The 15013-nt window shown below is 41.7% G+C and overlaps 1 protein-coding gene across 1 annotated transcript in view; it reads left to right on the top strand.

The window, feature by feature from the left end:
* Nucleotides 1–15013, top strand: part of usp43a (ubiquitin specific peptidase 43a) — a gene marked incomplete at its 5' end in the record, with an annotated part of 84853 nt that overhangs the window by 19142 nt on the left and 50698 nt on the right. The window contains one exon of the mRNA XM_080030103.1: nucleotides 7563–7666. Coding sequence (XP_079886229.1) covers nucleotides 7563–7666 — 104 coding nt within the window. The remainder of the gene's footprint in view (nucleotides 1–7562; nucleotides 7667–15013) is intronic.

The following is a 15013-nucleotide window of genomic DNA, read 5'->3' as shown; positions in this document are numbered from 1 at the left end:
AGGCCTATGTAAAATATACTAAGGAATAATAGAAGTGGTTGTAGTATGGGGATGTGAGGAGCCCATAGTGATGCAACCTGCTTTCCTTTCAACTGCACAACTGTTATGATCTGAGAGTTGGGTGTGAGTGATGCCAGTGATTGTAGATGCTCGGTTTATGATTCTTGTGAGTTTTGTCTTACTTACTGTATTTTGAATCATGGGCTACTTTTAGTGGAGTTGCTGTGTATTTTGTCTCATACATAGTTATCAAAGTGAGTAGAACACCCTTGCGCAACCTGTTCTCCCTAGAGGCTAATGAGTTCCGTCACTTTCATCTTGTTTAGTCCTGTCAATTTGTTTGTTTTCTCAAAGCCAATATTGGCTTGAGAGAGAGAGAGAGAGAGAGAGAGAGAGAGAGAGAGAGAGAGAGAGAGAGAGAGAGAGAGAGAGAGAGAGAGAGAGAGAGAGAGAGAGAGAGAGAGAGAGAGAGAGAGAGAGAGAGAGAGAGAGAGAGAGAGAGAGAGAGAGAGAGAGAGAGAGAGAGAGAGAGAGAGAGAGAGAGAGAGAGAGAGAGAGAGAGAGAGAGAGAGAGAGAGAGAGAGAGAGAGAGAGAGAGAGAGACTCTGCTGCCCAGCCGCATTTGGCCATCAGAGCTTTGCCAGTGGCTCTTGTCTTAGGCTGCACAAATGTCTACTGCCTTTGTTTTGGCATGGCTGGCATCTCCATAGTAACAGCCAGACAGTGCCTGGTTTTGCTGGACTCAAATGAAGCGGGTGCACGTGGTAGGGATAGGCCTGAGATCAGTTAAAATGAGAGAGAGACTCTCTGCTGCCCAGCCGCATTTGGCCATCAGAGCTTTGCCAGTGGCTCTTGTCTTAGGCTGCACAAATGTCTACTGCCTTTGTTTTGGCATGGCTGGCATCTCCATAGTAACAGCCAGACAGTGCCTGGTTTTGCTGGACTCAAATGAAGCGGGTGCACGTGGTAGGGATAGGCCTGAGATCAGTTAAAATGTATCAGTGAAGATATTTGCTTTTGGTCTTCAAAACTAATGCAAATACATATTGGCGAATAAAGGAGGTGATTTCCCAAATGTTTTTCAAAAGGAAGCACTGTTGGAGTCAGACTAAATGCACCGAGCACAGCTTATGGAGAGGCCAAGTCATATGAGTGTAATAGAGGTGAAAGAGGAAGGGGGGGGGGGGTTAAAAATGTGGTTTCCACCGTTATCTCCCAGGCCGCCTTGTTACCGTAAGCCAGCTTTGAATGGGCCGAATTAGCGGCAGCCGTCCGTAACTGAAAGAATAGGGGTGAGTCAGCCTCTTTATTGCACTGGCAGTGTTTCTTTCATTCCGCCCCTGAGCCAGTCTCTGTGCTGCTCTGACGGTGTCTCACCCTCTATCTATCCCTCTCTCTCTCTCCTCTCCTCTCCCACTCGCCTCGGCCCGTCCTCTGTTTTGAGGGTTGAACCAAAAAATCTAGTCCCATTGACTCAGGTGTTCTGCTCCTAATGTAAATTACAACAACAAACTTTGAGTTTTTCTGTTTAACACTGCATGCCAAAGCAGAATTTGACTTGTTCAGATGGTTTTGATCAAAATAAACGAATGTTTCAAGGGCTGAAATGACTTGTCGATTCATTGAGATTGGTGGGACATTTAAAAAAACATGAAATGTATAAAGTACAAATGTCAAACATTTTCTTATCAGAAACTCACAGTATTTCTCTGTTATATCATCGTAAAATGCAATCTGACAGAAAACTGAATTATAAGATGTAACCTTGGGCTCCAGGATTTTTTTTTTTTGGTTGCAGCCATAACTATTGTCACTTTGTCATGTGGTTGAAATGGAGAAGAGATACTTTTTTATCAGTTCCTCGGACTCCTCTGTCAGTCTTCATCACTCTAAGCTGTACTTGTGCATTGTTCAAGCCATTATGAAATGACTGTATTTGTCCAGTTTTGAACACTGCCAAAATTCCAGTTGTTATATTACGCCTGGCATGTTCTTAAGCTGACAAGTCTGACTAAGTACATGTGGGCCTGAGGATATAGAACAGCTGAAGGTGACAGATTCTGAGCTCTCACTCATTTTAATTTTAGATAGCATAACAACTTTTCCTCCATCGTTTATAGACTTTTAAAGTAGTGTTCATTAAATAAAATGAACCCTGCTGTTCTGCCATATTTATGTTTCCACTCTGGCATTTTGGATCCATCCTCTGCATATTTCCTCTACCTCTCTCTTCCTACAACTCTTCTCGTTGACCTCATCCAACCTCTGCCATGTTGCCCATTATTTTTTTTATTTTTTTTATTTGCCATTAGCAGCTGTTTTAATTAGAAAGTGAGATGCATTTAACAAATCTCTTGTGACAAACTCTCAGGTGTGTGTCTCCCACATGCTGGCAAGTGGCGTCTATTCAAACCTGGCTTGTATTGATATGACGGTTGTTTTGAATGCTCTGGTGGCAACGCGCAGTTCGAAAGACGAGAGTGGATCTGGCTATGTCCTGAAGCTGCCAACAGCTATGTCAACATTGGTTTGGTCTAATTTGCACGCTCAGTGGGAGTCATCATCTCTTCCTGCAGGAGGCCGGAAACACAGAGCGGCTACCAGCAGCTTAAATGGTGGGCTACTTAAACACAGACTCACACACATGAAGACAAACAAGCTTAGTAGGACAGTGGCACAAACAAACATTTGGCACAGTCAACGAATTATACAATGTTTTAAAATGTGGTAGTGTTAGTTATTGGAGTTGAACATTGATATTGATATGTCAGGGGACCATCGGACATATCAATTCATAAGGCTCCAATAGATTTCCACATGTTGTATCCTTACACAAATGCCGTCATGCACCAACCACAGTAGTAGTAGTACAGTTAATAAAGTTGTTATTGGTCCAGTCTCACTTACTGTCACTCACTGCTGCCTTTGACTCAGCTCAAGACCCCCAGGTTTTATCATGAGAATTTCCTCAGATTCTTAATCAGTTGAGCCAGAGGTAGTATTGTATGGCTGCATGGGCATTGGGCATACGTGTCTGGTTGCTCTGGCTGAACTTTCCACTTAAGGATCATCACAATGCTTCAGCTCACTATGGGGAACGACCAACACCGTGACAGCAACGCAAACTTCATACCCACCCATTAAACTTTCTGTCAAGCTCCTCACATTTACAGTTTTGCTTCATCATGCTTGTTAGCCGAAATACAAATACTATTTGTTGCCGGAAAAAAACAGGCGTTATTTAGGGTCTGCTTGAATGCCTTTTGTGTGTGTGTGTGTGTGTGTGTGTGTGTGTGTATGTGTGAGAGAGAGGGAGAAAGGGAGCGGCAGCGTGTAATGTAGGTCTGTGTGATGGGAAAGCCTGTTGCTGAGTGAGTGTAGGGATGACTCAGAGTAGTTGCTGGCAGCTAAGGTGATATGTTAAGCCCCTTGAGCTAGCCACTTGATTAAAAATGTAGTTAGAGATGATAACTGAATCAGGGTCTTCCTTCAGCCAGAGACCATTTCTTTTTTAGAGATTATTTTTAGTCTCAATAAAGCATGTGTTGTTCTCACCCCTAACTACAGCAAAAGTCACTTGGCACATTGTTACGACTTTATATATAAATATAGCTGCCACTTTTGTCAACTGAAGTTGTTCCCAGCCACTCTGCTCAATTGAAGATGAAGTTACAGACATTTTAGAGAGACCGTTCAAGTTTTGAGTGGTTGCTGTTCCATACTCAATTAATTTGCAATGATTTTTTTTCTCCCTTCCCGTGATGAATAATTATGATTGCGCGGATTTATTCCAGAGCAGAAATAAACCAGGTGTGTCAGCAGAATCTGCAGCCTTTTGGTTATCTCTCACTTCCTAGACATCCAGGCCAACCTGCCTCTCCTGGTTTGTTGTCTGATGTTTTGTAGCTATAACAACTCTGTCACACACACACACACACACACACACACACACACACACACACACACACACACACACACACTATTTCGCGTTGTGATTGTTTCAGGTTATTTTGCTTGCTTAAGAACTACAACCCTGCCCAACGGACTGACACACACATACACACACACACACACACACACACTTCTATACACATAACCGTCAAATATACAACCGCACACAGCAAGCCAAACTCCCACTCACTCCCCAGCAGCGCGCAGTAGTGGAGCGCCTCAGCAACGTCTCACATGAATGCGTGCCACGGGGAATCAGCAGCACTTTGATAACAGCATATGTTTTCATGTAGGGATTGTGAGTGTGAAGATCTCTGGAGGGAAGCTGTGTCTCCTGCCAGAGGATCAGGGCCAAAGAGATTTACAGTGGCTGCACTGGAGAAATGTTCCGCTGATCACGCAGAATTGAGCCCCACAAAATCCCCGGGGTGAGGGCTCAGAGGGGAGAAATGTCTGGGGGGGGGGCGAAAAAGATCTGGGGTCACTGTGAAAACGAGCCACAGTTGTTCTGCCGACCAAATATCCCACAACTTCCCTGCGTGATTTCTGTCACAACCACAGTGGAAAGAAACCTGTTCATTGTCATGTTTGAGGATCTGAACCACATCAATTGATAATTAAAATATCCTTCCTCCCAGGGAATAAGATGCTACACTCCAGTGACTGTGCTCATGAATCAGCACGCTGTCAGAATGTATTCTACATATGTGTGGCCTCGGCTCTTTTGCGGTTGGAGTAGCCCTACGTCCTATTCTTGTCACACACTGTGCTTTGTTGATTTGATAATGATGATGGCACACATGGTGCACATGCCGCACATTTTGTCTCATCGTTTACTTGAAGAGCGTATTGCTTACGTTGTGTGACGTCGCGAGAGATGCAATCTGCTCTTGTTTTTAGCTTAGCTGTGTGCATATGGTGCTGACCACACACACACACACACACACACACACACACACACACACACACACACACACACACACACACACACACACACACACACACACACACAACACAGTCACCACCACCACCAAGTGAGTTCCGTGGGATCCAGCAGTGAGGTTGACTAATTGCCAGAGAGGAAATGATTACTTAAGCGCTTCTTTGCTTTTTCACTTTTATTTATAAAACAAACAAGCGGTCGTTCCTATGACATCACCAGTACAGTCAGTCTAAAGAAGAGCTGACTGAGGCTGACTGAAGCGTCACCATGACTGGCCTCTAATCTGACAATGAGTTGGCTGTGGCTGTGCACGTCCTTGAAGTTAATGTGTGTGCACTTCTGCATGTGTGTTCTAATACTGGTCCTGGTAAGCCTTCTTGTAACAGTGTGGGCAGAAAGGGAACATTTTCTCGCTGATACAAGATGCAGAGATGGTGGTGATACGTTTGACCTCCCATCGCTCTGAGAAGGAATACACGGAGAGGGAGAACAGAAGAGTCGGGGAACCCAATGTTCTTTTCAATGTGACCTTACCTCTTTTTCCAGCCCAGAAAACATTTTGAAAACCTGCTGGGATCGGCTTCGCTGTCGGAGCTGAAATGAATAGTCTGTTTTTAAAGCACCGGTGCATTTGAGCTATATTCAAGGGTAAACAGCCTTTCATTTGAGCCTTTTTTTTTCCTCTCGTCTGGACAAAGTTCTCACTTTGTTTAAGCGCATCTACAGTTTGACTCAACAGACATTTAGAGAACAAAGACAAATACAGCAATTTCAGTTGGAGCATGCTGAGCTCTGAACCGGGGGGGGGGGGGGGGGGGGTGATATGAAAAACTTAGAAATCAATTACACTACCAGGGGCATGTACTTGCCGCTGGTAATTTTCTCCCCCAAGCAACAGGAGACAATTGAAAGTGGCCTCGATTTTTTTTTTTGGATTGCACCCAGCGTGGCAATTGCACCGCTTATTGCTTCTGAATATCAGTATTCACGTGTTATTGCTGTGGCCGGCCCCCGCATCTATTTTTGGCAGATGATAGCAGAGCTGGAACAACATCGTGATGGTATTTATTATTCCTAAATAAAGAGACACAGTGCACTCAGGGCTCTCTCTGTCGCTCCCTGTGTTCTTCTTACTGGGTTTATCTGTGCTGGTTTCTTCTTAAACTGTGCAGAATTAGTTTTTTGTAGATACACACCATGGTGCATTTTTTTTGTGTGGAATGCACCTTTTCAGGTGTGCAGTGAAAATCCCATGGTGTTGATTTCTTATGCAAAGGGAATGAAGTATCAAAGCCAGTTGTTGTATTCTACTAATACATGAATACTCTCTTCACCATGATGCAAGGCTACCATTAGTGTTGACACCACTGAAGCGGTCATACTACACCTTTTGTCCTAAGTTAAATTAAATGAACATGAAGAATGGTTACCACAGTATGTCTGAACTGCATATTGGAATTAACCTTTAATTTTAGTGATTACAAATGTAAGACCTAGACCTGCATATTGGACAATGACATTGTGTTTTAAAGATCCATTAAAGATCCATTAAGGCTTCAGAAAAACATGAATGACTTTTACAATGATCCTTTTTCCTTTCATGTGTAGGCCATCTTGTTGTGACTGATGACAAAGTTCCCTGTTCTCACATGTTTACTGGGAACAATGAGGCCAAGGTTTCCATGGTGATGCTTGTAGCCTAGTCTGTCTCTGAGGGTCGTTGGATTGTTCTCTATTGTCCTCCAGAAAAGAGATGGAAGACAAAGAGGGCAAAATATAGAGAAAGAGAGTTGGCCACAGCTCAGCTTGTGATCCACTAGAGATATGAGAGTTGATGTACAAGAGTGAACTGCAGACCATTTGTGCTGTTTCTTTTGTCTGTGACATGCTCACACATACATTCAGAACCATACGAAAGAAATATTTTGTAATTTGCTTCAGAGTATGATAAACAATGTGGGTTGAGGAAGCTGTAAAAAGAGAAATTCAACCTTAATACATATGCAGTCCAAGCGCTGTAACTCAACAACCTTAAGCAATTAAATAAAAATTGGAGAACGGGCCGTGTCTGAAGATGGGCTGAGGTGGAGTTTGAAAACAATCTGTCACTCTTACTTTTTCAATTCTAATTTTGTTTATTTTTATATCTTTGCTTTGTGCTTTTTTCCTCGATAACTTATTCTAGAAACATTCTTGGAGAAAGTTTTGAATGTGCCAAAAAGCATTGTTCAAAGTGAATACATCAGTGATTGTATTATTTTTTTGAACAATAGGAAATCAAAGCTGGATAGTCATTATTTCCAAAGACGCAGTGAGAGACCGGCCCATAAAAGTCTAATTTATTCTGGGAAGGTGGAGCGATCAGCCCTTGGCATCTCATTTGATTATGATTGTGTTTTCCGCTAAGCATTTTCCCACACAAAGGTTTGAGCCTGAAAAATGTTGTTTTAAAATGTAGTATGTGGGTACAACTAAATGATGGCAGAGAAATACAAGAATGATTCTTCATCGTGAGTAAGAAGAACAAGGATTCAAAATGCCTTATTCAATATATCAGTACATGAGTGTTTGTATTTTGCCTGTATTTAACCAACTGACTGCAAGCACCTTCTTCAAAGTTGAGGTAAATGCCACTAAGTGATTTTTTTTTCTGTCTCTCTGTCTGCAGGGACCAAGCTCACGGGAGGATCCTTCCAGTCCTAGTTCAGCCTCTGCACAGCAGCCTCGGGATCGACACAGTTTTGTCCAGGAACACTTCCAAGCTCAGTACAGGTGAGAAGCACAGACATGAGCAGCAGTCTGACATTTCAAAAGCTGTGTTACATCTGACTTGTCCTGGCACATTGTTCCTCAATCGTCAGCCTTTAACTTCAAGATCACGTCAAGTCCAGGGCTATTCATTCTTGTAACTTTTGGGAATTGAATGCTGAGCCTAGACTGGACGCACCTTTACTAACTTATTAGCCTCATCATGTCTGGTCAAGTAGATTCTGAAAACATGCTAAAAACCCTTTTAGTCCTGTCTTCAATTGCATACATTACCAAGAAGTAGTCTCGAAGAAACTGTAAAGGTTCAGCCATATTTAAATGAAACAAAGAGATTTTTTTTTATCTGTGTACACTGAACAAAATGAAGTTCTCCCTCTTCATATCCATTTGTGATTATTGTCGTCACCAGAAGTTGCATTCAATTACTCTTCACCCTCCAGGACCTCTGCCAATCATAACATGGATGTTTTAGACCTAAAATCACGCAGATAAAGTTTAAAATCCCCTCCTTAACTATAAGTCATGTCCTGAGGTTGTGCTCGGACATACAGAGTGCAGTACATTTAAATCAAAAGGTATTCAAATAAATAAAAGTTAAATGAAATTAAAAATGAAATTCAGCAGAGGTGAGAATGTATTTTTCCCTCTCTGCAGATGAGAATCCGAAGTTTGAGAAAGTAGGTCAGAAAGACCTGTAAAGGAATCAGGGGTGGTATCTCTGGTTTAATACACCCACTAACAGAATTCACCCGAGACCTTTCAGCAACTGAGAACATCGATTTAACCTTACTTACCTTCACTTTCCACTTGATTCCTGGACAGTATAGACATGATAGTATACAGCGTATAGTTTTGAAGTTGATGGCTGGCCTGTTTCATTTCAGACCTCAATGTTGTTAGTGGAAAATCAGATGATTGGACTTTGGAATTACAGGGTATATAATAACATATTTTTAAATCTTTTGTAAAAGAAAAAGTTGAAAAGGCACAAAAGAAATGTTTTAAAAAAAAGACTTAACTTGGAGGTAGGCTGAATTCAGCCTTTAATAAGAATCATTTTGGCTCTCATGCCTGACTAAAGCTTAGGTGTAGCTTTTATGTATCAGTCATAAGTGCACTGTCATCAGCAGTTAGGACAGAACAGTATGTTTCCACATCTAGCAAAATAACAAGTCAGACAGTGCAGATGACTCCTCTCTTGGAATGAAACGTTTTTGTATTGTAAGGTAACATTTCATCTTTTTGGCAGGGACATGCTGACCACTCCCTCTTGCACTGTATTAAAACTAACTTCTGTCCACATTAGACCCAGCAATGTTTTTCCACTTGTACACGGGAAATAAATGATTCAATTACACGAGTCTGCAAACTCTTGCAATGAGCTCTGTGCACACACACTCTGTTTCCACCATGGTTTTTCTTCTGGGTTTAGGATGGGAATAACAGGCAACGTGCAACACAGGTCAATACTGCTTGATCTGTATGGAGAGAAGTTTGAGGTATAGGTCAATATATAGGTAAAGATTAAATAGGGTCACTTTTACTGTAGGAATGTCTGGAGTTGCTTTGTTAGTCGTGCAGCTCAAAAAGTTATGTTTTCACATCAATCAACAAACACTCTAATATGTAATGCTTTTCTCTTTCATAGATGGTAGTGAATGCGAATGTGAAGTGAGTACCCATAGAAAAGGGAATGTGGTGCTAGTCCACAATGTTAAACTTCATATATAGTACTCCTTGGAAATGGGACTTGAATTTTGTCAAAACATCTTTTAAGTTGGACGTGATTTATGTTGCTCACAGTCTGAATACAGAGACGGAATCACAGCCAGTCCTCCTGTTGTGTTTGGTACATCGCACACAGTCTGCAGATTAGTGGGCAAGCCAATACTGTGTGGCTGGTACGATATTGACCACTGCATTGCAAGGTTAAGCAGCCATTCATTGGTGGGATTATCCCAGTCCTTCATTGGTGTACGATGGATTGAACATTTAGGGTGTATTCACACATGCCGTGTTTAGTTCGGTTGAAACAAACTCAGGTGCACTTCCACCTTCGGTGCACATCTTTTCTGCAGGTGTGAATACAGTCCCATGATGCTCTCAGCCTGACTAACTGAAAACTGCTTCCTCTTGCTCTTCCCCATTCTCTCTCGCTCTATTCTATACTGGGAATGTGACTGAATTGTTTCAGGTTTTGCTCCAATACTAATTTGTAGTATAGTATTTCATCAAATGTTTCACATCCACAGAAATGCGTTGTTAATATTTTCATTATTTTTAAGTAGGTTAGGTGAAATGATGTTGTTGTTGGTGGTACTCTATCCACAAACACAAACACACACACACACACACACTACACAGTGCAATTATTTATTTCGATTCAAACCTCATCCTTAAGTAGAGGTCTTAAATGCACAGCTTATTACCACATCACATCAATGTACCCATGAGTCAGTACTGGTTGTAACGTCCCAGCTAAGAAGTTTATAGTGTAACTGCATACCTCAGAATGTGGGACTCTGGGATTCACCTGAGGGGCTTTGAGTAAGACATAGAAATATGGAGAGGGGAAGAGAGTGGGAGGGAAAAAGCAGCAGAAGATGATTTTTCATTGCTGAGAACCTGCCACCTCAGCAAGGCTGTGTGTGTGTGTGTGTGTGTGTGTTTTGTCGCTGGATGAGATGCTTTAAAGAACAGATGTGACAGGACAGTACATTTTTTGTGACATAACTTATGGCAATTAAAGACATTGTTGATAAGTTGATGTGAAAACATAATATCCAGCAGTGGTGTAATGATTGAAAAAAAAGCGTCAATCATTCTTTAAATAATCTAGAAATAGAATGTCACACACATGTGAAAAATGAATACCACAAATTACCTAGACACCAATGTGACATCTTTATATTGCTTTTGTCCAATCAGTGGTCGGAATGATTTTATTGTAACGTGTGTGTGTGTGTTGTCTATTTTTGGTATTTTATGTCTTTTAAATGGACCTTGGTTTAATAATAAAAGTTGATGATGATGATGATGATGGTGATGATGATATGACATTTAAAGGGAGGGATAGTCAATCTACAATGATACAGATCAACAGTCAGTTGACTTCGAAATGAATCAACTAATCCTTTTTTCTGCCTAAGGTTTGTACAGTATTTGTCTTTTGGTCTCCTCATACTCTGATATTCCTCTCGTATACTAATCTGTGCTGCTGCAGACACTCTAAATGCTGGGATTCATACTTTTATGATCCCATTAGCCCTGCATGTATAATATATAATAGGGTATATATTACATGTTTGCTCTGCTGCTGTTTGTGTCCTATAATTCTTGATACTATTTCTGCTGCACATCACTGCATGATTAAAGATTCATTTCAAATGATCTTTTTATGATCTAATATTGGCATATTACTGTCTCCGGAATGTAGATTATCTAAATGCCTAGTCATCAAGTAAGTGATTTCTAATATTTTCTTTATGAATGACTGCTTTTAGTTATGGCATGTGCCCTATAATTTATCCAAAACAACAGGCTTACATTCTTTAAGTGTTAATCACTACATTAGCTCATTAGTCCAAACTCCATGGAACTCAACTGCACCCCAATGACTTTTTTGTCAATATACAGTATCTCACAAAAGTGAGTACACCCCTCACATTTCTTCAAATATTTCTTTATATCTTTCCATGGGACAACACTGAATAAATGACACTTTGATACAATGTAAAGTAGTCAGTGTACAGCTTGTATAACAGTGTAAATTTACTGTCCCCTCAAAATAACTCGACACACAGCCATTAATGTCTAAACTGCTGGCAACAAAAGTGAGTACACCCCTTAGAAAAAATTTACAAATTGGGCCCAAAGTGTAAATATTTTGTGTGGCCACCATTATTTTCCAGCACTGCCTTAACCCTCTTGGGCATGGAGTTCACTAGAGCTTCACAGGTTGCAACTGGAACCCTCTTCCACCCATTTATGACAGCGTCACAGAGCTGGTGGATATTAAAGACCTTGCGCTCCTCCACCTTCCGTTTGAGGATGCCCCAAAGATGCTCAATAGGGTTTAGGTCTGGAGACATGCTTGGCCAGGCCATAACCTTTACCCTCAGCTTTTTTAGCAAGCCACTGGTCGTCTTGGAGGTGTGTTTGGGGTCGTTATCATGTTGCAATACCACCCTGCGGCCCAGTTTACGAAGGTTGAGTGCACATGGTCAGTGTCGTACACAGAGGTTGGCTTTGGAAAATAGACGTATTAGTGCTGCCAGCATTGCTGAAGGGCTTGAAGGGGTGGGGGGTCAAGCTGTCAGTGCTCAGACCATACGCCGCACTCTGCATCATACTGGTCTGCATGGCTGTCATACCAGAAGGAAGCCTATTCTACAGATGATGCACAAGAAACCCCACAAAAAGTTTGCTGAAGACAAACAGACTACGGACATGGATTACTGCAACCATGTCCTGTGGTCTGATGAGACCAAAATACATTTATTTGGTTCAGATGGTGTTAAGAGTGTGGAGCGGCAACCAGGTGAGGAGTACAAAGACAACTGTGTCTTGCTTAGAGTCAAGCATGGTGGTTGGAGTGTCATGGTCTGGAGCTGCATGAGTGCTGCCAGCACTGGGGATCTACAGTTCATTGAATTCTAACATGTACTGTGACATACTGAAGCAGAGCATGATCCCCTCCCTTCATAAACTGGGCCGCAGGGCAGTACTGCAACATGATAACGACCCCAAACACCCCTCCGAACGACCACTGGCTTGCTAAAGAAGCTGAGGGTAAAGGTTATGGACTGGCCAAGCATGTCTCCAGTCTTAAACCCTATTGAGCATCTTTGGGGCATCCTCAAACAGAAGGTGGAGGAGCGCAAGGACTCTAATATCCACCAGCTCCTTGATGTCGTCATGAATGGGTAGAAGAGGGTTCCAGTTGCAACCTGTGAAGCTCTAGTGAACTACATGCCCAAGAGGGTTAAGGCAGTGCTAGAAAATAATGATGGCAATACAAAATATTGACACTTTGGGCCCAATTTGGACATTTTTTCTTAGGGGTGTACTCACTTGTGTTGCCAGCAGTTTAGACATTAATGGCTGTGTGTCGAGTTATTTTGAGGGGACAGTAAATTTACACTGTTATACAAGCTGTACACTGACTACTTGACATTGTATCAAAGTGTCATTTATTCAGTGTTGTCGCATGGAAAGATATAATGAAATATTTGAAGAAATGTTAGGGGTGTACTCACTTTTGTGAGATACTGTATCTATTTAAATATGGATATTATTTTATATAATCATTATTCATAATCGGCTTTAGGATAGCAGGTAATACAATAAGCACTTAGCTACATCTGGCACATTAACATCATATAACTTAGTAAAGTTCACTAATGTGCACATACTCTGTTACTAAATAAATTGATGAAGAAACAAAGCACTCAAGCTCTCTCCCTCTTCCATCTTTGATCGGCTGTTTCCATTCACTTGTTTGTTTAATTTATTTATTTTCCTCTAAGTGGCAATCAAACTGTATTGTTTGATGCTTGAATAAAAAAAGCTCAACTCCCAAACCTTAATCAAGCACTGTTTATGCCAAAGCACATCAAATACACAAGACAAGTTATGCTTTAATTGATACTGCTGTTTGTTGATTTTTAGTATTCTCCCCTGCGACCCCCCTCTCATTTACCAAAAAATAGACCAAGATTCTCAGATGGTCAGGAATTTGTTTTCTTCAGGCCTTCTCTATTGTAAATAGACTTTTTATCCATTTGTATTCTCATCTCATTAGTTTGTTTCAGTCTGAGCTGGTTACATTTTTTTATTTTTTATTATTTTTATTATTCCGTCCTCTTTCCTTGGTGTAACCACTGGAACTAGAGCCACTTTGCCTCTCAATGCAGACCATCAAAAGAGCGATCAATCAATCCCCCCTCAATCTCAGTGTCATATTTTAGTTTCTGACTGTATCTGTCTTTGTCTGTCTCTCTGGCCTTCCGTTCTCTCTCTCTCTGTCTATATCACTTGGTTGATCTATCTTTCTCCTCCTCCTCCTTCCTTCCGGATTCTTTTTATATCTCCCAGAGATGGTCCTCAGAGGCATTCAGTGAAGTTGTCTGATCTGAATAAATGTTTGCGATTAGAGCCGGTGCTGTCATGCGGTGTGGGGCTGCCAATGTGGGAGACGGTGCTCAAGTCACTCCATTGTGCTGCAACGTTTCAATGAGTCTTTGTCAAAGCTGCCCCCCCCCCCCTTCTCCCCATCCTCTGTTTGTCACTCTCAGTTTGTGCCATCTATTTTTAATGGCCCGGGAGACGTGCGGAAAACCCCAGCCTCTCTTTTTGAACAAACAACGCATACAAGGATGCTTACTGTTCTCCTATCAGTGTCTTTTATTGGGACCCAGAGTCGATTTTGAACACGTTTTGGGATATTATACAATTTGTATAAATAAATGCTGTCAGATAGAAAGACTCAAGTTTCTGTGATTTCTACATGTGTGTGCAGTTACTGATACAGCGTTCAGTGAAAAATACATGCAAGCAAAACAATTCCATTGTTTTTTCATTGTCCCTGAACAGTTGGAACTGAGAGCCATAAACACTTAATGCAAAACCCAAAGCAAAACCTTTTAAGAGCCACCAATGCACCGGAGCAAACTGATCCCCACGGAATGGGATGTTCACTTCATCAATATTCATTTCTTCTTGGATTGCCGGATCCTTTGAATACAGCACGCTTCATAAAAGCAAACTTTCTCTCATCTACTGGGATTCCACTTTAGCCCAAAGATGCTTCCAGGTTGGGACTGTCACCCCTCTGAAGCATCAGCCTGCTCACGCCACAACGCAACAGCTGACTTGAGTGGCTGACGGAAATATGGCCCATCGTTGACCTTTCTTATACTATGATTTTGATCCTTTCACCACCCACAGTGCTTTCTCCGAGCCCTGGTTCATGTAATGCTCTCTCCCACCCCCTCTCTGCTTGTACCATCCAGCTCCATGCAGTATCAGACTTAGTGAAGTTAGTGCCGGCCTTTATCAAATAGAAGTTACTCTTTGATCTCTTCATTTCCTTTTTTGAAAAAACCAAATCGTCCACACAAGGTCATTTGCCACCTCACTTTGAGTCATTCAGTAGTTTACATTGAGTCACAGTAGCCGGTACACACCTGGATCCTCTTAAACAACCCTTTGTGAACGTTTCCTTTTGCATATGAATTGTCTGGATCACATTAGCCCCTCGGGAGTCTCGTCATCCCAAAATTTGTATTCCATCGTCTGGAACCCCAAACCGTATGTCAAAGGTTAGTTCTCAAGATTCTTGGCTCATTA

Source organism: Ammodytes marinus (genome assembly GCF_949987685.1).
Source record: "Ammodytes marinus genome assembly, chromosome: 6".
Lineage (NCBI taxonomy): Eukaryota > Metazoa > Chordata > Actinopteri > Uranoscopiformes > Ammodytidae > Ammodytes > Ammodytes marinus.
Note: the sequence above shows the minus strand (reverse complement) of the source record. Positions and strands in the feature narration are given on the sequence as shown.